Source organism: Ips typographus, linkage group LG12, assembly GCF_016097725.1.
Source record: "Ips typographus isolate SLU linkage group LG12, UJ_Ityp_2.0, whole genome shotgun sequence".
Lineage (NCBI taxonomy): Eukaryota > Metazoa > Arthropoda > Insecta > Coleoptera > Curculionidae > Ips > Ips typographus.
The window spans coordinates 5668865-5695212 of NC_138433.1; the positions used below are offsets into that span (position 1 = coordinate 5668865).

The 26348-nt window shown below is 39.9% G+C and overlaps 1 protein-coding gene and 1 long non-coding RNA gene across 2 annotated transcripts; both read right to left on the reverse strand.

Moving 5' to 3' along the window:
* Nucleotides 1-17095: 17095 nt before the first annotated feature.
* On the reverse strand, nucleotides 17096-18410 carry LOC145736718 (uncharacterized). The gene is made up of 2 exons (XR_014180085.1): nucleotides 17753-18410; nucleotides 17096-17687 (listed from the first exon to the last, which is right to left on the reverse strand). It is a non-coding gene; the product is annotated as an uncharacterized LOC145736718 (long non-coding RNA).
* A 5625-nt stretch (nucleotides 18411-24035) lies between these two features.
* Nucleotides 24036-25676, reverse strand: LOC145736196 (uncharacterized). The gene has a single exon (XM_081990496.1). The coding sequence runs from the start codon at nucleotides 25674-25676 to the stop codon at nucleotides 24036-24038; it is 1641 nt and encodes a 546-aa protein (XP_081846622.1).
* Between the last annotated feature and the right edge of the window lie 672 nt (nucleotides 25677-26348).

Below are 26348 nucleotides of genomic sequence, written 5' to 3' on the forward strand. Positions count from 1 at the left end.
AGTACTAAAGCCTTGAAAATGGTTCAATGCATCTGATAAAAAATAAATAAATGTTTTTAATAGCACGCAATTATTTATTTCAATAATAAACTAAAGATGGAAAGGTGAGTATTGTGTAGTTTTATTTGCTAATTTGTTTTTCTATGACAGTACTTAATAACGTTAATAGTTACTTGTTACTGTTTTGCTACATTTATTATGGGAGTAATTTATTCTTTTGTCAGCTCCACAGTATTTGGCCGAAGAGTTTTTATTTAATCTCGGTAATGTGTATTAGGAAAAGTGTCTTTATTTTCTATTCCTTTTAATGTCAATCTACGCATGGCGAACTGAGTAACTGTGCAGAAGTTGACATTGGGAGTGAACAAAGACCAGCAATTAGCCATTCATATCTATCAAACTTACGATTTATTTTCCAACTGATTGGCATTCTACAGCAAGTTTTATGCATTTATTTAATCCTTGCCAACCTCCACCTGTTCGGTGTTCTTCTTATTTTGTCCGGTTGTAGTCGCACTTAAACTTAGAAGGAACTATGCAAAAATAACCTTTTTCCAACATAAAAACTTCTTACTACCTCGCAGTCTGCCTCTGACACTTAGACTACGGGTAGTAAAGTGTTGTGTTACATATGGCCCATCTTACTATACGGAGCAGAAACGTGGTCTCTCAAACCTGGAATCCTGAATCGCATCGAGGCGTTTGAAATGTGGACCCTCCGGAGGTTCTTGCGCGTGCCGTGGATCGCACATGCACCAAATGAAGAAATTTTATGAACTGCAAGCTGCAGGCTGCGAGCGAGAAATACTTAATATCATTAAAGAAAGAAAAGTTTCCTGTCTTGGCCATATCCTTAAAGAAGGCAAATATAACATTCCTACACTTATTCTACAAGGAAAAATAGAGGGACGTCGAGGTCCAGAAAGAAAGCAACACTCTTGGCTAAGAAACATACGAAACTGGTGTAACATCAGCGACGCAGACACCATGTTTCGAAGAGCCGAGAACGGCACTCTGCACATTGTATGAAAAGTGCAGACGCCACTGTGCGGCTAAGCACAAGGCACAAGAAGAAGAAGTCGCGCAATTTGGTACGCAAATGTGACGACCATGATGGACTTGCACGGTCTACATTGGACCTCATCCTGCCTTACCAGATCAAGGGCATACAAAATATTTCTTCCAATTTTTTTACATTCCACGTCCTCCTTATCGGGGTCACTTTTAATTCGGGTTCGTTGCACTAAGCAGGTATTTTTTCTTTTGTCGAAGTAATCTAATCAAGTCATGAGGATGTTAGGTCGAAAGGGAGCAATTTTAAAATTCGATAAGTTAAATGGCAGCAGGTTATTTATATAGCAACTTTGACTTTTTAAGTGTAAGAATTTTAAAAATCAAGAAGACACCTTATTGGGTTATCCATATTGTAGTTTGGGCGTTTGTTCAAATAAAGATGGCTATAAATTAATTGGATGTTTATTAAAATTAAAAAAACACATAAGAAGTTCTCGAAAATACAAATGATAATACATTGACATCTGTCATGAATGTTCTTATAACCAAAACCGTTTAATGAACCGATCTTATACTTAGACCACATAAACAACACAAGTTTACTACAAGATATTTAGTAATATCTAGAAAGAATAATGTCAATATAAAAAAACTCGATATAACATCAATAAAATTCAGGTAATTGACGCATCACCTGAGAGAGGTTGAGGTGCTTTTCTTAAATTTAATATTGCTCTACCAATTGAATCGTTAACTTTCAGGATCCTTTCTATTATATAGAAAATACCGTTCCATCTAGTATACACATCCTGTGAAAATGTGTACTCCTTATAAGTAGCATTTTCATCAATGTTTTGCTTTTTTTTGTTCTGGTACTGCAATCATTGCTACTCTCGATGCAATATAAAATTTACAATTTAACGCAATGTAATACGAAGCAGCGGCTTTAACACATACACATATTCTTTTTGCATCACACTGCATTCTTCTAACACTGGCCTTTTGAACGTCTCTGCCATTCATATTAAAGTTGGAAGTACAAAAATTTAAAATTTTGTTTCGAAACCGCGGCCACAAAAACTAACTGACAAAGGAATTCTTCATCATTTCACATAATATTTACCGCAACATCAAAAATGATCCAAAATTGCTTTGTATGAGAAGTAGGTGTAGAAACACATGGAGTAGTATAAATCTAGTGTCAGAACATTCATAGAGAAAACAGCAGAGAGGCACAGCAGGGTAGTAACAAAAGACTAGTCATTGACTGTCGCTGTCAACGTTCTTGCGTTGGCTATAGAGAAAGTAAAGTACTGGTATCATACAGCTGGCAATGTGCATACTGTGTTTGATGTATACATGTTTGGAGTAGTGATACTTTATGTGCAGTCACCAAAGTTGAAAAAACAGGTCCTGTTTTAACATTGATATAAGCAATCTAAAGAAGTACTCCATCATTATCACCATACCAAGCAGAATCATCTGGTCAAAGAATAAGTAATTGAGATTAAACAAAACAGATGATTTTATTACAAAAATAATTTTATAAAGCTTTTAAGACGTTTCTAGGGCCATTTTTTCTGTTTTTTTCATTATAAGGTTCTGCCTCTACTTCTTTAAAAATAGGTTGAACGATAACTTGTAGTAAAAACGTGGTATTTCAACCAGTGTATGTTGCCATTATTTTCAGTCTAACGCAATGTAATACCAAGCAGCGGCTTTAACACATACACATATTCTTTGACACATACACTATACACACACATTATTCTAACACTGGTCTTCTTAACGTCTCTGCCATTCATATTAAGTTGGAAGTACAAAAGTTTAGAATTTTGTTTCGACACCGCGGCCAGAGAAAACTGACTGACAATGGAATTATTAATCATTTCACATAATATTTACCGCAACAGCAAAAAGGATCCAAAATATCCTTGTATGAGAAGTAGGTGTAGAAACACATGGAGTAGTTGTATAAGTCTAGAGGCAGAATATTCATAGAGAAAACAGCACATGATATACTTTCATGATAATACTTTCAATTTTTGCAGAATCTGGCTCAACTCCATTTTGTGACATTTTGTGACCCAAGTAAATTATTTCTTTTTTCATAAATTCGCATTCAGGCATCAGGCTGCAATTTAAGATTGTTATTTGATAATCTTTGGAACACTAATTTTAATTTTTCTTCATGGTCAGATATGTTTGAGCCTACGATTACTAAATTATCTAAATAGACAAAACATTGATTTCCTTGTAAACCAGTTAAAATATTATTCATTAATCTCTGAAATATAGCTGGTCCACTTTTTATACCAAAAGGCATTCTAAGGAATTCATAGTGGGCATTTGGAGTAGAAAAGCCGTTCACTGACAAGCAAAGTAATAAGTTTTTGACACAAATCAGTTTACGAAAGCAAGTCTAATTTTCGTTCTTGTCGGAATAATCCTCCCTAAATACAGGGTGGTCCAGTTTTAAATGTCAATAATTCACCATTCGATAGCCCATAAAAAAATAAGTTGACATGCATTATGTAATTTTTGTAAAAAATGCTTCCTAAGAAAGATACAGTCTCCCAAATTTCAGCTTAAAAAAGTTTTTTGGTCATAATTGTCAGACCGTTGGAGCAATTTTGATCAAATTTGGAACAATCACTATTGAAATTAACACGTTGGCGACGTCATGACCCACTTGTGGGTCACGCGGCGTTTTCTTACTGGACATATGTGCCCACCGGTGGGGCACGGACTATTGGGTGTTATATTGCTTATAGAAAGCTACGTTTATATAGAACATCTTTGAATTTGGAGCTACGGCTGTACCACGGATTATCTTTGTATGTGCAGCGTGGTTTCGTAGAATTCGGAATTTTGAGATTAGAACGAACTAAAACAACATATAATGCTAAAAGAATAGTGTTATTCTTTATTTATGAATATAAGTAACTACATTTTTTATTACTACATCAATGAACTCTTTTATTTTAACAACTTAACAAATGAGGAAAAGGAAACAAAATTAAAAAATCGGGAAAAAATTTATGGTGAATTTTTTTGAAGCAAAGAATACATATGGTGTTTTGCCCTTCACAGTCTTCGCAAAACGTTGACACTTTTTTTGCTTTCACTCTTGCTTTTGACAAGACAAAAACAATTTTTTTTTCAACATTTTGCTGATACGGTTTGACCCACCGGTGGGTCACGATGGCTGCAGAATAAATTTTTCTCCAACAGCCGTCATGCTCCACCGGTGGGTCACAGTTAAAACTAGCAATTACTACAAAATAATGTCAGCAGTTTTACATGATGACACATTTACCCGGTTTAAAATATGAAAAGTACAATTTTGACCGAAATGTCACTAACGTCCCACAGAAAGAATGTAAGAAAACTCTTTGTGTCCCACGGGTGGGTCACAATGTCGCCAACGTGTTAATACCCATTATGTGATGGTAATGACGTTTATCAAAATTGTTCAGTTGAGTAGATACAGGGAAATGATTTTCATTTTCCCGCCTTATTTTCTACTGTCACTGGACATTTTTAAAAAATGACACTAATTTTTAAATTTATGGTTCCAGTTGGAAAATGAAGCATTTCTTGTAACATTCTAATTTGAAACTTCGTCTACGAGATAATTGAGTTATTACGTTTAAAAACCCAAAAAAAAACTGATATCTGGGCTCGAAAAAATTGTATAGTTTGTTTTATAATCAATGAACTGTCAGTGGTTCGTCCTTCAATAAATAAGCATATATGCATGTTGTCCTTTTTTAAAAGAACCCGTTCCCAGGAAGGTACAGCCTTCCAAAGTTCAGCTTCAAAAATCGCGTGTTTTTTTGTCATAATTTTGAGACCGTAGAAGCAATTTAGATCAACTTTGGTTCAAGTACTTATAAAGCTGATACTCATTACTGGACGAAAGTAACTTTGGTCTAAGCTGTCCGTGTAGATACCAAAGAATTCGTTCACTTATTTTGAGCTACATTAATTTTTATACCTCTGGATTTCGTTCAAAGGGATGATAAATGATTATAATGAAGGGTTTTTTGTAGATGGCTTTAACACCCAGTAATGAGTATCAGTTTTAAGTAATTGTACCAAAAGGGCAAAAAACAGGTCAACTTATTTTTTGAAAGAGAATCCACTTCTTGCTGATTTATTTTTATAAAATGAAATTTTACAATTTTTTGCTGCCCGGATATCCCTCTCTTCTTGGGTTTGACGCAATAACTCGGTAATCCCGCAAAATGTCGTAAAAAAAAATCGTCGGAATTTTGAATCAAAATTTTACAGCAGATACATCATCTCTCTTTCTAAAAAACTGTAATTTTTGTCAAATATCCAGTCATCGTAGAAAATAGAGTGGGAAAAATTAATCTTCCTGTATCCACGCCACTTAACACGTTTGACAAAACGTCGTTCACATCACATAATGAGCATTCATTTCATAAGTACTTGTTCAAAATTTGATAAAAATTGCTTCAACGGTCTGACAGTTAGAGCAAAAACGCGATTTTTTAAACTAAAGTTGGAGGACTGTATCTTTTTACAGCAAAATGACATAGTGTATGTCAACTTATTTTTTTATGGTGCTATCGGATAGTGGATTATTGACATTTAAAACTGGACCACCCTGTATAAACTTTCTTTCATAAACTTCAATTTTAATATGATTCTATAATGTTACTCGTACTTGAGACCCTTATTCTTCTTGCCAAACATTTTCAAGGCCTCTATAGCATTTCCAAAATATCAACACTTCAAATGTGTTCAAGTTTTACCGGCGGGCCTGAAGATGATCTATTGATGGTTTTTATCAACAACTTAGTTAGAAATCACCTTGAAAAACTTAGCTGGAATGCATGGAAAGCAAACTTCTGTATTGACCAGATACTGATTTGAGGTTATGGTGCGACTTCTATCACCACTAGCTTCTAATAAAGCATCTTTATTGGTTTTCCATTTCATTTTCTTTGCTTTGTGTGGGTAATAGTTCAAAATTATTTTTAAATTAACAAGTTTGGCAAGAGATGATATGACGGTGCACACCCAATAACCACCATAGTCAGCAAGGTTAGCGTAATGAGGTCGCTGACGAGTATAAAAGATGCACCGAACTCTGGGGTCATCCCCAGAGGGAGGTCACTGGTCTCCGGGTTGGTCGGCGAGCAACATTCCCTAATTTGAAGTGGCGGGTCGGCTCGCTACCCTCTCAGGATCCCAGGCTGAAAAAAGAAGGGTTCTCTCGCAACTTGAAGTGACCGTTAGAACCCTTAACCCTATCAGTTGACTACTTGGTCCTTTGGTCACACCGTACAAGAACACCTTGCGTGCCCCCCTTTACGGTGTAGCTGAAGGGCTGAACTAGACTCTCCCTCCCCGTACTTCCATGAAGACGTCCGTGATTACGGCACTAGTGGTCCTTCTAATCTGGGAGTAAGATTAACCCCACTGTATTCCTTATTCTAATCATTGTTATAATAAACGAGGCTTGCCTGTGACCAAATTTGTTTCTCTACCATCCCTCACTACGCACCCCTAAACGTGACAATATAATAAACTTGCAAATACACTTTAGTCAAAGACATTAATATATACTAACGTATATAGACGTGCCTAGTCGTTCATAAAACGCAAAAATCTCTTTGCCATCATTAGCTCAGATTCTATCGCAGTCAGACCGAATTTATTATTGAAAAAAATAGAAGTGGTGCACGCTGCGGGAAGTCGCGTTTGCTAGACCACTCCCCGAGTTACTACGGTTTTCTAGAAATAAAGGATGGGTGGAGCAAGCGCAGTGCGTCTATTTATAGCGCTGCAAAACTTTGCAATATTGCCACGTCTTTACTAGCGATTGTAAAATTTGATGAAACCTGAGAAATCATGATCTATAACGCAGTTAGAGAAACAGATAAAAAACTATAGATAGGCAACAATGTTATATTTTATCTCTCTTACACGGTCCAAAATTTAAGAAGGGTAACAACTGCGGGAAGTGTCGTTTTGCATGTGACTTCATCTTTGCTGAAACTTGCAGTACAGGCTAGGCACGTCTATACATATACTGTAACATAAAGATTACACTAGGTGCCGTTACCCTAAGTTGCCCCGGTCTCCCCCAGTACAATGTTTGTGTCAGCAAGATTGGCGAATTGGGTCATGTCTAGGGTTCATTCATCCCCGTTAAAGCGTCGCCCCCCGTGTTCCTTCTGCCCTATAGCTTAATAAAAGTGGGTTACCTGTGGAATCCTGTGTATTCTTCCCCCTCAACCAACCCTTAACGTGACAATACGTTAGTATATATTAATGTCTTTCTACTAATGACTTTAGTGGCCTAAATAGTCATTGGCTGCTTTATAAGGCGATGGCACTTTTATATGTATTGTCTTGTATAATCTTCCTTTTATTAAGTAAATTTCTTAAATCTACTTACAATAAATTACCACATACAACTCGTGTCATATATAATAATAATATATATAAACAGATTCCTATCGTTGACATGATTTGAGTATACCAACATTTTAAACAAATATATATTAAATTTTACGTTAACACAGGTGTCTTCTTTTCTATTGGAAGTTCAAGGTCGTGATCATAAAGTGAAGCTGTTGATAAGCTTTATTTTTTTGAGAGCACATATAGCCGTAAGTTCAAAACGGTAGTCCATGTTGCTCGAAGAGTCTTCGTTGTATATACAAACGGAGTGACACGAAGTCTCAAAAAGATTTGTAATTAACCATTACTCGAGTTTCGAATGTTAGGGCATCTTCAGGCGACTACTAAAACAATAGGAGAAACACGTACCGATTAAATATCATCAGTAAAAACTTACGTAATGATGACACAATCACACGCACATCTGAAATGGTACTGATCGAACAATTTGTAAAGTTAAAAGGTGAATGGTAAAAACACAAAATATTTTGTCAAGACATTCTAGTGCAGATAATCGGCCAGGTCAATTAAATGAGGTTTAAAATTCGTTTTCGCAGGTGATGGTAGAACTCCTTTTAGCTTTTTCTATTTATAATTTTTCAAGTAGGTCCAGCATCTTAACCTTATCGCAACTGTGGATGGCTCGCACCGAATTAAGTTCGGGAAAGGCATATACTGTTGATTGTCAATCAAGAACATCTTAGCTGTTACAGAAAGTATAGAGGTTCAGATGTTATTCAACCTAAGTCAGCTTTTGCCACCCTCCTCTTATTCAAGTCAGAAACCTTAGCTGGAATGCCTGGAAAGCAACAATAACCTTTAGATAACCTTTAGAATATTGGAATGACAAAAGTCAAAATTATTGTATAGTTTTTTTGACAAACAACCCTTCTCGGAGTTAATAAGTTGTTGTTTTCTGTGTTCTCTCGTTGTGTTTTTTTTAGATTCTCTGAAGACGGTGGTAGATTTACTTAGTATCAAACATTTTATAAAATTCGAATTAAGTTAATTAGAGCTAGTTAAAGTTATCAACAAAAAGTAGAAAAATATTATGTAAAGTAAGTCAAAATAGGTCAATCAAAGGTAAAAACTACTATCAATTGTGATGGCAGTAATAATTACTTATTATCGGTCAATAGGCTTGCCTGATTACTTTTCCTAGATTCCTAGGTGATCAGCCCTTCTGCAGCAAAGGTATCTTTGCCCCCAAATTAAGCACTTATGGCGATCACGTGAACTTGTACATGTTTCAGGTAATTTTGGTGGTAGCAGCCCCGGTTGTCTAGCCCCTATAGGTTTAGTTTCGTAACCCTGGCATTTTTCTCTAACCAAGTACCATTAGAAAGCAAAGATATGAATGAATAAGGACCCTGGCAGTCCCAAAAGAAGCTATACTACTACCTTTGGTTGATCTTAAAAGGGTAGGTCTCCCCTCTGGGCACGAATAAATTAGCTGGCTCTATCCTGAGCGGGCACATTTTATTGATAACATTTGATCCAAAAAGAAAAGAAAATTTACCCCCGCCACAAAAGAAAGCACTACAAATCCGCAAGACAAGAGCGACAACACTTAAAAACTGGCAAAATCCTCAACAAGTGAGTAATAAAGAGTCTTTTAAGTTGGCTTACTACTGCAGTTAAAGATAGTGGTCAAGAGAGCGTTGGAAAACAAAACTAATAAAAATTTAAAATGAAATGGCCTAACCTCAAACTTCAATAGTAAACAAATAGAATAAACCGTAAAATTATGAAAACAAAAAGGTAGTAGTAGCAGTAATAATTATGCGGGGGAACCCTAAAAGGTCCGGCGAGTAGGCCTTAAGGCACTTTTCGCCGTTTCCCCTCAAATCCTCCCCAAACAAAAAAAGTTTCCTAAAGAAGAATTGAACCGTAACAAGTTTAACTTAACCCGTAAATTTCCTGAGGTTAAAGTGACCTGAGGTTTCAAACGGCCCCGACAAAACCGACGCTAACGACGGCCGCGGCCAAGCACCCAGCAGTAAAGGTCACGCATAATCCAACATAAAATTAATAAAAATTAGTAACTCCGTTACATGTTTTGTTGCAGCATGCTCACTTTGTCCCCTCTCTTTGAAAAATTTCAACATTAATCTAAAATACTTCATGCCTCACCATTGCGTCATTCGAGAGGAAAACTTGACTACAAAATTAAGGGACGTCTTTGATGCTTCTTGTAAGTCATTTACGGGAAGTTCACTGAACGACATTTGTCTTAAGAAGTATCAAGTCCAACCGGACTTATACAATATACTTTGCCGTTTTAGAACGCATTGCTGCCCTCAACCCTTTGCTGTGACATTGAAAAATTAATTAAACATTTTTAGACAAATAAAGATAAATCCCAAGCACACTTTCCTTCAAAACGTATTATGGAAAGATTTTCCCAATGAACCAATTTGTTGTATCCAACTAGACAGTCACGGAACTAACTGTGCTCCTTATTTGTCCACTCGTATATTAAAATAATTAGCAGTTTCAAGTATGAAAATACACCCATTTGCTTCTAACGCTCTATTATCTCAAACGTATATGGATGACATTCTCGTTTCGTGTACGGAGCTCGTTACTCTCCTCAATGAAACTAAGCATCTTCACAATAGTACTTCAAACTCTATCTCTTTATTAAAACAATCTGTTTTAATGTTTGACCCGCTGGGGTTGGGGTTGATTGCTATAGTTATAGTTGTTGGTAAGATGCTCATGCAGGAATTATGTCCCCAGAAAATCGATTTAGATACCCTTCTTGACCCAGAAACCTCCAATAAGTGGACTCACTTCTTTCAAGATATTTTATACCTGCGAAATGTAAAAATTCCTCGTCATTTGTTTTTTGAGATGCACATCATCAATCTACAATTGTATGGATTTGCAGATGCAAATTTGAGGGCGTATGGTAACTTCTAAATCCAGAGTTGCCCCTCTGTAAACAGTGAGTTTGCCACGCCTCGAATTGTGTGCTATGGTTTTATTGTCGAAGATGGTCCATAAGGTTCTGCATATTTATGAAGACCAATTTAGTTTTAGCTCTGTTTATTTATGAACAGACTCAAGGGTAGCTGTCTGCAGGATCGCATCTCATGCGTCACGATGGTCTGTGTTTGTGTCAAACAGGGTTTCTCACATCCAAGACTTGACAATTTTTACTGGCGACACACTGTAACGAAGTTACTAAGTTTTTACCGTTTTCTTAATTGAATCGATCAACCGGAATCCTCGTTTTAATTGCTAAGGTTCCAACAGTCGGATTTTCTCCGTTCTTGTCAGTTTTGGTTCGGGACGTCGGTTACTTTTCGTTAGGGTCATAGCGATGTGTCGCGGAAAACCGCTAATTGATAATTACGTGGCTAATAAGTTTTGCGCGGCCGAATGTTCAGCGGCTATAGTACCGCAGTTAACCTGCAAAGACGTCCTGCCGGCACCCAGTGTGTGGCAGTGCGCGCGGTTCCGGTCCCCCATACATGGTACGTAGGTGAGTGGGAGATTGCAGGAAATAAAACTGGCCTGCACGTGGCAAACGGCCTCTTCCACCTGCGGTCAGCGACCGAACCAGCCAGCCTGCTCCGACACGAAACCCGACCAGCAGTAAGTACCATTCAACCACGTGTACCGGTACGGCATCTGTTCTGGGCCTATACCCCAATACCTGACCGTTCCTTTTGATTTTCCCCGTAGTTAGTATACCGTAGTTAGCCGTCGTTTGGACTCGTATTGACCCGATGGATTTTCCCAGTAATTAGTACACCGTAGTTAGCCGTCGTTAGGACTCGTATTGACCCGACGGATTTTCCCAGTAATTAGTACACCGTAGTTAGCCGTCGTTAGGACTCGTATTGACCCGACGGATTTTCCCAGTAATTAGTACACCGTAGTTAGCCGTCGTTAGGACTCGTATTGACCCGACGGATTTTCCCAGTAATTAGTACACCGTAGTTAGCCGTCGTTTGGACTCGTATTGACCCGACGGATTTTCCCAGTAATTAGTACACCGTAGTTAGCCGTCGTTAGGACTCGTATTGACCCGACGGATTTTCCCAGTAATTAGTACACCGTAGTTAGCCGTCGTTAGGACTCGTATTGACCCGACGGATTTTCCCAGTAATTAGTACACCGTAGTTAGCCGTCGTTTGGACTCGTATTGACCCGACGGATTTTCCCCCGTAGTTAGTATACCGTAGTTAGCCGTCGTTTGGACTCGTATTGACCCGACGGATTTTCCCAGTAATTAGTACACCGTAGTTAGCCGTCGTTTGGACTCGTATTGACCCGACGGATTTTCCCCAGTAATTAGTATACCGTGGTTAGCACCCGCATTTCTCCTGTTCTTGACCGCCAGGACAGCTGCCGTGGACACCGTTAACGTGTACACCTTTTATTTGACCGCTATTATTGGTACGTTTAACTGCTTTGTCACCCGCGTCCCGACTTACACGCTTTAGGTTGAAATTGATCACTTAAAACAAAGTTACACGCTCTCTCTCATTTTTACACTTGCTGTTGTTTCCGTTTAAGACTTAAGATACCGTTAGGGTTCCGACTTTTGTTTTTCCGATTGGTTCTGTTCGTTAACCACCGTAGGTCCATAGTCATAATTTTGGTTAAGTGTTACAGAGTGTTAATTTCTGTTTAGTTTGTTTGAAAACACGACCCGGTGAGCTTGTAAATTAATTTTTGTCTTTCATTGGGCCTGTCAGCCTTGCAAAACCTTAGCGCCCGCTTTCCTTCTTCGACTGTCTTAAAAGTTACCCCGGTAGACGGAGCGTTTTCCTGGTTTACGCTCCGCGGTTATTTGAAACCAGGTGGCGCCCGAGGCAATTAAAATCAGACTAGTGTCAAAAGGGGTATTTAATTTGCAACCCCAACAAAAGAGCGTCACAAATTTGGCGCCCGACGTTTATATTGTTAATATAAACGTGTAACTTTGTTGTGGTTAATAGCTTAGGATAACTGTACTAACCGAGCTTGATCCCCGCTTTGCGATTCACTAAAAAAATTTTGTCTTTAACCAGTCCGGCTTTGTTTTTTTTACCCGAGTTTAACTATACCGTGTGGCCTGGGTTGTCATGGATACCGATCAATAAGATAGTTTACCGTTAACCGTCACCGCCGCCACCAGTGCAGCCGCCTTCTCAGGCGGCACCGAACCGATGGACTCCAAAATTGCGTACGTTTGCCAGCTCAGGAAAGACGCGTTGATCGTTGAACTATCCAAGATTGGATTAGACACCAGTGGCACCACGGAGGTATTAAGGAAGCGCTTAATTGCCTGCTTAATGGGTGGGGAATCAACCCCGATAGTCAGAACTGCACCGTTTACTTTTCCTGCAGTAAATACCGAACCGACCGCTACCACAGTAACTTTGCCCCCGACTACCGTAGTAGTTAAAGTTACCGAGTCTCTTACGACGACCGCCCCCATTTTTACAACACCATCGACGTGGGGTACTACACGCCCAATCCCCAGTTGCAGTACCGCCGTAACGTTCACTTCAGCTCACCCCACACGACCGATTCACGGTTCCCGAGTTCCCCCTCTATCGTTGACTTTGCCGGTAACTTATCCCTGGATACCGCCCATGACCACGGCCAATGAGGCGTTAACAAAGCCACTTCCTTGTCCGCTGGGACCCACGCCGACCCTGGACCGTCAAACATCCATGTATTTTCGCGCTCAAGACTGGAAAGTCTACTTTAATGAACAGGATGATCCTGTTGCTTTCCTGGAGCAATTAATGGAGATTTGCGCCGCCAATCAAGTCCATCCAGACTTACTAGTGCCGCAATTACCTATGGTGTTGCGTGGTAATGCGCTACTGTGGTTCCGAAACAACCGGCATCGTTGGGCGACGTGGCAGCAATTTGAGGCTGATTTCCGTACTTTTTACTACCCTCTGGATTACTATGATGATCTTGAGGCGCAGATAAGCCGCAGATTACAAAGACAAGGGGAATCTGTCAGTCTGTACTTTACAGACTTACAAACTATGATCCGCCGGCATGGGAGTATTACACCCGAACAGGAGTTACGCTGGTTGTACCGCAATATGACACCACAATTAAGACAGATGGTGCGGCCGACCGACTTTTACGATGTGTTAACTCTGTCACAGAAAGCCCGTGAGACCGAACGCCTCTTAGAGGAGGTAAGGCAGGCAGAGGCATGTAGTTACCGCCCTCAACCTGAGTTTACTAGAGTGAATAGTAATCAGGAACCGACCATAAAGTCACGTCAAGTACCCGAGACACGGGTTACCGTACCGGGCCGCCCACGACCAAATGAGGGGAATCGACCGACTCACAACAACCAGTCCCTCAATACAACGCACAACAGGTCACCTCGACACTCACCCCGTACTGAAAACCGTCAGGGTGCTCCCGTGGGCGGTCCTGGAGGAGTGTGTTGGCGATGTGGAGAGGCCGGGCATTTCCGTACAGAATGTACGCGTCCGTCCCGTCTGTTCTGCTCCAGATGTGGGAAACCAGGTGTACAGTCTCGGCATTGTGATTGTGCACGGCCGGAAAACTAAAAGGGCGTTGTGATAATGCGAGGAAAGCACAACCGCCCGACGTAACCGCCTCGACCCACCCTGTTTTGACAGTTACCGCCTGTCAGCCGTCCCTTGTAAATACCGTTCCGCCGTTAAACCCCGTACCGACCGTTACTCCAGTTAACTTTACCGTACCGCCTGTTCCTGTCACCTGTCATACCGTACCACCTGTTCCTGTCACCTGTCATACCGTACCATTTGTTCCTGTCACCTGTTATACCATACCACCTGTTCCTGTCACCTGTTATACCGTACCCAAGTATGCCGCCGACAAAGTTAACATTACCGTACCGACCGTTTCTGTGCCTAGTTGTACCGTACCGACCGTTAGTAGACATAAACGTGACGTTACTCCAGTTACTAAAGTACCTAACGTTACTACCAGTTACCCTGTACCGACTGAGACGTTGGTTAACGATTCTGGCACCAAAGACTACGTTCTTCCGACCGCAACACCAAACGTTACCGTACCGACCGTCCCAGTGCCATCTGTTGCTGATATACCAGCAGTCACCGCCCTGAATGCTTTCCTGACCACGGACAATCGACCCCACATCTCTGTCAAAATGTTTGACACAGAATTTATAGCATTAGTAGACACTGGTGCCGCCCGTTCATACGTAGGGGCCGTGGTACGACAGTTGTGTTTTAAGCACGGCTGCCCACCTCTCCGTCCAACTGTTGAGAACCCTAAAGTTGCAAATGGCAGTAAGGTGGATATTACCGAGGCTTTCAGGGTCAAACTGACTTTTGAGGGCTACCCGACTGTAACGGAGGTGTTGCACTATTTACCAGGGTTAACCGTATTTATCGTACTTGGTATGGACTTACTAGGAAAACATCCTTTTCGAGTAAATTTGCAGACAAGGGCTGTACGAATAGTTAGCCCCAGACCAGTCCGCAAACCGAAAAAGATTAGTCCAGTCAACACCATTGAACCGCCTGAGCCTCTAACGTTAACCGAAACCGAAAATGCCAGACTGCAACAGTTTTTAAACACCGAACTTCCAAAGTTTGACCGAATTAGAGGCGTAACTCCACTAACCACACATACCATTCATTTGGAGCAAATCCAGCCGATTAAGCAACGCTATCACCCTCGCAATCCTCGTATGCAGGAGATTATTAATACCGAGGTAAAGCAGATGTTGCAAGACGGTATTATTGAGCCGTCAACCAGTCCGTGGAGTTCCCCTGTGGTAATTGTCCGTAAAAAGGATGGTAAACACCGTTTCTGTATTGACTTCCAAAAAGTCAATGACGTTACTCGAAAAGATGCATACCCGTTACCATTTATTAATGCAATCTTGGACAAACTCCGCCGTGCCCGTTATATATCCAGTATTGACTTGAAACAGGGTTACTGGCAAGTAGCTCTTGATGAAGCTAGCAAACCAATTACCGCATTCACGGTGCCGGGCATGGGCTTGTTTCAATTCAAAGTCATGCCGTTTGGTTTACACTCTGCTCCCGCTACGTTTCAACGATTAATGGATAGAGTCATCGGCCCCGATATGGATCCGTACTGTTTTGCGTATCTGGACGACATTATTGTTCTTGGGGAAACCTTTGAACAACATCTCGACAATCTGTCCGAGGTTTTCCGTCGTCTCCGAGCTGCGAACTTGCGCCTGAATCCGGATAAATGTCAATTTGGTCGGAAATCCCTCCGTTACCTGGGCCACCTGGTTACGTCCAGTGGTATTCGTACCGATCCAGAAAAAGTGTCGGCTATTCAGGAACTGCCGGCTCCGACCAACGTGAGAGGCGTTCGCCGTTTTCTCGGTGTTGCGTCCTGGTACCGCCGTTTTGTCAAGGACTTTTCCAAAATTGCTTCTCCTCTAAACCGACTTTTAAAGAAGGGAGTGAAGTGGTCTTGGTCAGCGGACGAGCAGCATGCATTTGAGCAGCTGAAAAAGTGCCTAACCGAAGCCCCCATTTTGGCCTGTCCAGATTTTTCCCGGCCGTTTGTACTACAAACAGACGCGTCGGATCATGGGCTAGGTGCTGCATTAATACAGCATGATTCCAATGGCGATCACATTATCGCTTATGCTAGCAGAACGTTGACAGCTACTGAACGAAAGTTTTCGGTGACCGAGAAAGAATGCTTGGCAATAGTATGGGGAGTCGAAAAAATGAGACCGTACCTTGAAGGCTACCGTTTTACCGTGGTGACGGATCACCAGTCCTTACGTTGGTTGCACTCTCTAAAAAGCCCATCTGGCCGATTAGCCCGTTGGAGTATCTATCTCCAACAATTTGATTTCGAAATCAAGTACCGAAAGGGGATACTGAATAAAGTAGCTGACGCTTTATCTCGGGACCCCGTGCCGTCCAACTCGGTTGGCGATCCACCCGAATCCATAGCGCTGATCGAAAATTTTGAACCGTGCTCCTGGTATAGCGCTAAAATGGCGGCGGTCGAAGCAAATCCCAAAAATTTCCCTGACTACTGTATTAAAGAAAACCGTCTCTACCGCCATTTTTGGGATTTAAACGAAGTCACGTCTGCAGAGTCTGCCAGTTCGTGGAAACTTTGCGTCCCTAAGACCGCTAGGGCGGCCATTCTTCGGCAAAACCACGATGAGCCGGCCGCCGGGCATTTTGGGATTGCAAAAACCACCGTCCGTATAGCTCAGCGCTATTATTGGCCGGGAATGATGCGGGATATTGCAAATTACGTCCGCAATTGTCCTTCTTGTCAGCGTTATAAAGTATCGCAACAAGCACCGCCTGGGTACATGCAACCGTCACGAAATAACCGCCCCTGGGAAACCGTCTGTACCGATTTAGTTGGCCCGTTACCCCGTTCCGCAAAAGGAAACAATTACTTGGTAGTGTTTCAAGACCGATTTACTAAGTGGGTGCAATGTCGAGCAATTAGAAAAGCAACAGCTCGAGCTGTAAGCCAAGCTTTGTACGACGAAGTTATAACGAGATTTGGGTGCCCACGAACCGTTTGTTAGTGAAATAATAAAAAAGCTAAAAAAAAGAAACTATGCAGCAATTATTTAGTGATTATATGACGATAACAACTAATAATAGAGACTTGTGAATTCAAACCACAAATGAAATAATAACCAATTTATTCAGGCAAATCTGCTGGAGCCACCACACTATAAATCCAGCTAACTTAGGCTAATTCTTACGCAATAAGGTCAACTGCCTAACCGGCGCACAACTACAAAACGTCGTTGTTGGCGTGACTAAGGGCCGGTTGTTTGGATTGTTAACCCCTAGGTTGGACCCTATTAGAAAAAACTAATATACAAACCGCAAATAAAATATATACATCCACAAGAAGGCTGTTTTTGATTACTACTTAACAAAATAGTTCAAACAAATATGACATAACCACATACACACGCGTGGTGTGTATAGTAAACAACGTTAATCTGATTAGGAAAAAAACTATCAATTTGGGCCTCTTGCAATGAATGTAATGATTAGAAATAGTGAAATAGTTAAGTAAAAATTAATAAAAATAGCTGACCGAGACGTGTAGCTCGCTTTGCTTTGGTTTTTTTCTCTGTCTGTTACTATTTAAAAGAAAGCAAAATTAATAACTAAAATTATCAAGGCAAAATGCACTTACGGATGGAATTTCTAACATCACTAATAGAAACCACAAGTTGGTGAAGAAAATGGCCGTCTGCCTCGAGCCTGAGAACAATTATAACACCGTGAAATAAATTATTGTGGACGAAAATATTGGCTAGAAAACTCACCCACTACGCTAACGCACACAAATCAATATTCATCTCGCGATAAATCCCAATGATGATGGCTAAATTAGCGGATAAAAAAAGATTTGGTAGCGACTTGCGAGAGCACTAAATAAATCCGGCCGGCACTTCAAGCTGACACAATGGAAGAGAACTCACCGGATGGACGGGTCAAAATTAAATCTCGGAGATATGACAGACCGACGCCCAGATGAAGATCGCGACATTGACAATTACAGTAGAGATGGGCCGCGCAGGTATATGAAATTTGGCAATTAGCCATAACAGCGTAGTGACAAAAATAAACCGTTACACTCCCCCTCTCCTAAGTTAGGAGGGAAACTTAAAAATTTTACCGACGCTGATGATAAAAACTGTCAAGGTCAAATTCACCCGAGAAAAGTACCCTTTAAACCAAGATAATGGAAAAGTAGCGATGAAAATTAAACATTATAATAAAAGAAAATGAGTAAATGGACAAATGAAAGCGAAACCAGAATCGCACAAAAATCAAATAGCTCTATGGCTCTAAAATGTCTTCCGCGTCGCACACCCCCGTGTGGGCAGGTAAAAATAGTAAGGCTCTATGGCCCTAAAATGTCATCTGCGTCGTCACACCCCTGTGTGGGCAGGTAAGAATACTAAGGCTCTATGGCCCTAAAATGCCATCTGCGTCGTCACACCCCTGTGTGGGCAGGAAAAAATACTACTTACGTCACTTACTTGTAAAACTAAAGACAACAAAAACAAAAAAAAAAATAGATAAGATTGACACCGTAAGACCCGGAGCTGATCGCAAGTGACTAGCTACGTTGAAGTGCGGAACAAAAGGTAAACAGGTATTCACTTTGGAAAATGATCATGAGGCATATCAAGCAAATAAGATAATATGATAATACAATATTAATAAAAAGTAAAAAGGTCAATTGGCAAGAGTAAGCTATTTGAGAAAATTGAAATTAAATTAAATACACGAAATGTTGTTCAAACTCAGAAGCCCACAGAGCATTGTATAACCAATTGCTGTCAGAAATAGGAATCGACCAAACTCTGCTACCTCCAGGCCAGAACAATAATTTACGAAAGTTAAAGAAATGATAAATTGAACTTGATAATACAATTCAAAATTAAAGATACAAATTAAAGCAAAAGATCTAATTAAACAGCTGACAACTACTTAAAGAAAATGAGGCAAAGCAAAACTTTTCAAATCAGAACCATCGATGAAGTCAATTTCGAAAATCCACTCAATAGTGACAGCTAAAGCTAAACGAGTGTGCAGTAAAAATCCAAGTAAAAAAGTCAAGTTATTGACCGATGGTGAAGGAACTATTAGGTATAATAAGTTATTAAAGAAAAAAAAATTGTTTGCTCCACAAACAGCGACTGAGCTAACAATTTAGAACTGACTTTAGCTAGAAAATCCCGCAAACGGTAAAAATAAAACCAGCCCAAGTCAACAGTCTAATAACAGATAATCAGAAAATGTTAAGTTTGCATCTCCTTGAGGATATAAAAAAGAATAGAACCCTCCCTGACCCTAAGCACTGACATTAACTTAAAGGCAAAAGGTAGCTAATTAACAGTGCCTCCAGATCAGAACACTAATAATACCAAGAAGAATAAGAATAGAAAGAAACTAGTAATTAATAAGTCAAAAATTAAAGTAAAGGCAATAGGTAAGATAAGGCACAATTGCATAATTCGCTCTACCAACAAAGTTAATTAACGAAAGCAAAAGGCAAAATATCCAATTAGCTTGAACTAAATGGGACTTCAACCAATATATCCCGCATTGCGGATTAAACAAATGTTTTTTTTTAGCGCAAACCCAGTACGGTAAAATTTACCAATCAAAGCAAACCAATTAGAGATAATCCATCAAAAGTAAAAATAAATAGTAAGATAATCGAAAAGCAAATCAAATAGGTAAAGCAATATACGTATACAGAGCGATTATGCAATTAGAGAATTAGAGAAATTAATTAAGCAATCAAAGAGATTGTAAATTCCTGTAATGGAATTCAGGAAGACTGCTCAGGATACTTGGTAGTTTATTGTTGTTTAGGTTGGAAGGTTGAGTAAGAACCGCTGTTGGATTAATACTGATTTTTATTTAACAGTTAACTATTTATACACATTTACAAACGTTATAAACAAATGAAAATAATAAGTGCTGACCAACATTCGAAGGTTTGGTGATTTTCCTGCTGACGCTGCGTTTGGTACCTGCGGCGGTGCATTAGCCGCAATAATTGTGTTGTTTATGAAATATATAAACTAATAATATTTTTTATGACTAAATGTGAATTTAGACATTCTGGGCAGTCTATTGCCATGCCATCAATGTTCAGCGCCGTCATGGGGAAATACTGGTTCGAGGACAATCGCTTCTGTGGGTGGCTGGGCAGCTCTGATTGTATTTAATAGAATGTCTGCTGCATCTCTGTCTCTTCTCGTATTGGAGCTGTTACTTTGTCGTCGTTTGTAGAACCCGAATAGCACCATAAATGTGATAACAACAAGTATAGTTATCACTGTACCACTAAGGCTTGTGATTAGAAAGTGCTTTTTGACTGTCTCCCAATGCGTGGTTTCAAGTTGTCGTTTGATACTCATTTCTTCACTCCTGACTTCATTAAGCTTGTTGGATGCGTCAATTACAGGTTCGTCAATTAGCGTGGTTTCTCTTCCGTGCATAACTGGGAATAATGATATATTTTGTAGTATAGGTTTGGAGAATGCCTGTAAGACAGTGACACAGTGACACTGTCTGACCTTTTAGGCGTTAGGATGTTCTTCTTCGTTTGAATGATGCAAGTTGGAGTTGTTTCTATAATAGCAGTCTGATTTAGAGACACATCGTTTCGGATTCCATCGCAAATAATGGCAATTTTAGTTTTTTCAGGCGTAATTGCTAACCATGAGTTTGGAGTGTGTAACTGTTTCCATATTATTGATGATATGGAATGCTGTGTGATTTTGCATGAGGTATTTTCTTCTCGCTGGTATACTTGGTCTATTACGCAATTTGGACTAGTCTCTATGCCTCTTGTTGTAGTGGGTGAACATACGAAGACATTTTCCGCAATGTTCAGACTGTTGTTCAACTCATATTCAGAAATTTGGAAGTACAACTGTGAATCATAGTCGATTGCTAGTAATTCGTTTGGAATATCCAGGATCCAATAGGACTTATTTTCTGTCTTTAGTGGAATTGGAGTCGATCTGATTAGCATAAATTCGTTGTGGTTTATCATCACAAAATATCCATAGACGTGGATAAATTCTTCACTGTGTTCCACTCTGGTCTGGAGCACAGGATAGGATATTATTTCGATGTTGGAAGGAATCTTTCTGGACGCAGCTGCTATAATCTCTTCAATGTGGGTCGGAGATATTAAGTCATATATGTGATCTTTGTGGTAGTGAACATCTAACAATCGTTTATAATAGTCCAAAAGTTCATCTATGTAATTGGAGACCACTTGATATGAACTCAGAATGTGAATTGTCAGTTTATTTGTATCCACCATTTGATACCATTCTTCCATTTCATTTATTGAAGCAATGCCTTCATTGATTTTCTCCCGGAATCTTTCGAGTTGATTGTTGATTCTGGATTCGGTATCATTAAAAGTAGATAACGCATGTAGCATGAATTTGGTTTGGTGGTTGGATGCCTTGATTAGCTCCTTTTGGTTTTTATCTAATTCGTCAATATTTGTGTAGATCTCATCATTTACTCCGAATACAGCGGTAAGTAGTTTTCCCAACGCTCCTCTTTTTCCACGCTTGGATACCACAGTTTGTAATCCGTTTTGTGTCCATTGAAATTGTTTTTCCTTCTCTTTTAAATGATGTATCAGTGATATGCATTGTGTGTCCCCTGCTATTGATTTTGCTCGTTGACAGAGGTTGTCTATCTGATTAATTGCATCTTGAACGTTTATTGAGTCGTTCACCATTCTACTTTTCTCGTACCTAAGGTCAATTCTGAAGGTGCCCCTGTCTATTCGTGCATGTCCCATGTGCTCAATGTATAGTCCTGGTGGAGGATAATGGATCGAATATTGAGTTGCCTTGGACGCTTGGATCATCACAACAAAAAGAACAGCGATCAATGCCTTTTTCCAGTGTTGTCTTGGGCTTTGTTTGTTTTGGTTGTGGAATAGTGGTTTTTCATTCTCGGTGTTTGGTATTATTGGAATTAAGTGGTGTGTAGATCTCTTGATGGGAGCTCCTTCTGCTCTCTTTATAGTGACCACTCTAACATTTGTGTCTTTACCTGGGTGCACTTCAGTTACTCGGGCTAATGGCCATTTGCTTGGGTTGATATTCTGATCTTTTACAAGTACTAGATCTCCAATGTTCAGTGAATCTTGATGCTTCTTCCTCTTGTAACGCTGCTGAAGTTGATGGAGATAGTCATTAGTCCAGCTCTTCCAGAAGTCTTTCTTAATTTTCTGAACAAGTTGGAGGTAAATCGCCGGAATGCTGCCAGAAACATGTCTGATGACATATCACTGACAACTTCTATGTGAATTGTCTTTGTAGCAAGACAGACAAAGATCGAGATATATCCTTTATAAGATCTATATCCTCTGCCTTTTGTAGTTTTGATCTGAATAGGTCCTGCGTAATCGACGCCGGAATGCAGAAATGGGTGCGACGGTGTAATCCTGGGAACTGGAAGATTTCCCATCTGTTGCTCGATTGTTTGACCTTTGAATCGCAAGCATCTTACACAGTGGCCAATAATCGTCTTTACTCGGCGTTTTCCATTTATTATCCAAAAACGGCTTCTTGTATAAGATAATGTCAGCTTATTTCCTCCATGTAGTGTATTGGCGTGAGCGTTCAGTATTACTAACTTTGTCAGGTGACTCGCATATGGTAAGATCATTGGATGTTTGCTATCGTAGCTTAACATTGAGTTTTGTAATCTTCCTCCAACTCGTAAGACTCCATTGTCGTCCAGCCATGGAGTAAGATTGAGTATTTTGCTACTAGTGTCTAGTTGAGAGTTATTTTTTAGTTTTTGTATTTCTGGTTCGAAATGTTGGATCTGATCAATCTTGACTAGGTGTGTTAGGGTATCTCCCAATTCATCAACTGTGAGTAGTGTATGCGAATTCGTTTGTTTCCTGCATTTTTGAATAAATCGTCTGCAGTATGCTATAACTCGAGTCATGTGTTTTAATGAAGAAAATCGCTCTATAAGTTCATTTTTTGTTTTACTGTTTTGAGTTGCGATTGTAACATGGTGACACATTCTGGCCTCCTCTGTGGTGACTTCTATTTGGTTCGTCGGCGTTACGATGGTCGATTTTAACCACGATGGACCAGACCACCACATTGCATGGTTTTTTAATAGAGTTGGGCTTATTCCTCTTGATATAATATCAGCTGGATTGTCGTCGGTTCGTACATGGTGCCAATGTTGGTTTGGAACTAGTTTGGTGATTTCTGCTACTCGGTTGGCTACAAAATTCTTCCACCTGGACGGGTCCCCTTTTATCCACGATAGTGCTATTGTTGAGTCTGTCCAAGCGTGTACGGGGGTATCTTCTAGTGATAGGGTTGTAGCAGTCTTTTTTATTAGATGTGAAAGAAGCACGGCAGCACATAATTCTAGTCTTGGTAACGTAACTTTCATTCTTGCCGGTGCAACTTTGGATTTGGCAATTAGCAGAATTATTTCTGCTTTATCCTGAGAGTTCTTTACTTTCATGTAGACTACGGCTCCATATGCCTTTTCGGAAGCATCACAGAACCCATGTAGTTCCACCTGACTGCTTTTGACTTGGTGGGTCCACCTGGATATAGTAATTTTTTCGACATTTTTTAACTCTGTTCGAAACATTTCCCATTTGCTTTTAATGACGAGTGGCACAGGATCATCCCAATTCAGTTTCTGCAGCCATAATTCTTGGATAAGGAGCTTCGCTCGGATGATTATTGGAGCTAACCATCCTAGGGGGTCGAATAACTTCTGAGAGGATGCTTCTCTTAGTGATGGTATCACTGGTCGATATTTCGGTTTTGAATCTAAATGTGTCATCATACGGAGCCCAGTGTATACCTAGCGATTTCCTTATGTCATCTTCAGTTATTTCCAACGCTGAATGATCCTTAAGTTCATCCGGAAGATTTTGTAGTAACTCTGGTTTGTTGCTGGACCATTTCCGCAACGTAAATCCTCCTCGTTGAAACATTTTGATAAGTTCATCTTGTAGTGACAGAGCTTCCTTTATGGTATCAGCACCTGATAACAAGTCGTCGACTAAAAATCTCTCATTGCTGCTTTGGATGCATTTGGAAAATTGTGTCTCTCATCGTGGGCAAGCTTTTGTAACGTTTTAATAGCTAAGTACGGTGCTGCTGTTGTCCCATAAGTTACAGTCGTTAAGCAATATTCATTTATTGGTGTGTCACTATCAAATCTCCATAGGATTTTCTGATATTTCAGGTCGTCGGCGTGAATCTTTATCTGCCTGTACATTTTTTCAATGTCAGCTGTGATCACTACTTTCTGTGATCTCCAGCGTAGTACTATGTCTGATAGTTCTGGTTGTAATCTGGGACCTGCATACATGGTATTGTTGAGGCTCAATCCTGATGAAGTTTTACTGGAAGCATCAAAAACCACCCTTAATTTTGTTGTAGTGCTGGATTCCTTGAATACCGGTTGATGTGGGATAATATATCGATGCTGCAGCTCTGTATGTGGAAGCATTTTCATGTGACCAAGATTTAGATATTCCTGCATGAATTGCTTATAGGCGATTTCCAGTTCTTTGTTACCGCTCATTCTTTTTTCTAACTGGAACAGTCGTGCAGTAGCTCGTGATTTTGACATTCCTAATAGACTCTCTTTTCCGTTAAATGGGATTCTAACGATGTATGTTCCATCGCTATTTCTTGTAGTGTTGGCTTCGTAATGTTGTTCGCAATAGTCATCATCTTCTGATAACGGACGTGTTTGTGAGACCTCTTCGACTTCCCAAAATTTGGTTAATTGTCTATCTTCTTCAATGCATGTTATCATGCTAAGAACTTGTAATTTGTTGTCTGAATTTGTTGGTAAGTTTCCGGAAAGAATCCATCCTAATTCTGTTTGTTGGCCAAGAAGACCATCTTCTGTCTTTCGTATGCCTTCCAGGATTAACTGGGCATATTCTCGGGCTCCAAGAAGTATATCTACTGGGCCAGGTTTGTAGAATGTTGGATCAGCAAGGATGTCGTTCTTCCATTGTAATATGTCTACGTCAAGGTCTACTCCAGGAAGAGTTCGTGTTAGTTTAGGCAGAACAATTCCAACAACATCAAGCTGGAAACTGCTGGAAAATCTCGGCTTAATTAGTAGCTGTAACTGGGATTTTGACACTTGTGGTTCTCCTGCGCCAAGTCCTGTAACTTGTGCTTGAATTTTCTGTCTGGGCAGGCCGAGTAGGCTTGCAGCCTCTTCGGTTATGAATGCTGATTGGGAGCCAGGGTCGATGAGAACTCTCAGATTTTCATAGCTTCCATAAACATTTCTAACTCTAATGAGTGCTGTTGCCAAAAAAACCATCTCACCTTGTCGGCTAACATGGCTTGTTGTTTCGTTTTTGAACGCTGGTCTTCTGTTCTGTGGTGGTTTCCATGAATCGATGTGTAAGTATATATGATGGTGATTGTTGCAAATGAGGCATTTCATTGATGAATTGCATTTGGATTTGTAGTCATGGTTTAAACAGTTCAAACATAGCTTTTTGTCCTTGGCAGCTTTTAGTCGAAGTTCTGATGATAAGGCTTTGAATTTTGTGCAGTGGTAAATCAAGTGGGCTTCATTGCAGTACTTGCAGGCATCAGTACTTCTGGGTTTGTTATTGTCATTGTTGTTTTTTGAGTTGTATGGATTTTTCTTTTGTGCATCTGACATTGCTTCTAATGATTAGAATCTTGCTTGAAGAAATCTTCTAACTTCAACAAAGTCCTGTATTTCATGGGGCTTGCTTAGCGATTGTTCATAAAGCTTGTTGGTTTCATGATCCCATTTTCGGCAGATGATGCGACTGATAATAGGTCCCCATTTAGAAGTATCAATTTTTAGATTATTGATGGCTTCAAGACATTCCACAACTGTATCGTGAAGCTGCTTTATCTTGGATGGTGACTCATGTTGAATTACTGGAAGATCTAAGATCCTATCTATTAGTTTGGAGACTATGAGTCTATCATTGCTGTATCTGTCATTGAGAATATTCTAAGCAGGATTATAGTTGGTTTCTGCTATGGACAAGTGCTGGATCAGTCTTCCAGCTTCCCCTCTGACATGCGTTTTAAGATACGGCATTTTCTCTATTGTTGTAATTGCTGGATTTTCATGAACCATTTTGATGAAAATATCTCGAAATGGGACCCATTCTTCGTATAGGCCATCAAAATTTGGCAATTTGATTTGAGGTAAGACTATATTGCATTGTCTCACAGTTTGTTGTACTCCTTGAATCTTGTCTTGTAGGTTTTGTACTGTTTCTTCGTACTGCTTTTCAAGGTTTTCTATGGGATTCTTGATGGTATGGTCAATTTCCTGAACTTGAACCTCGATGTA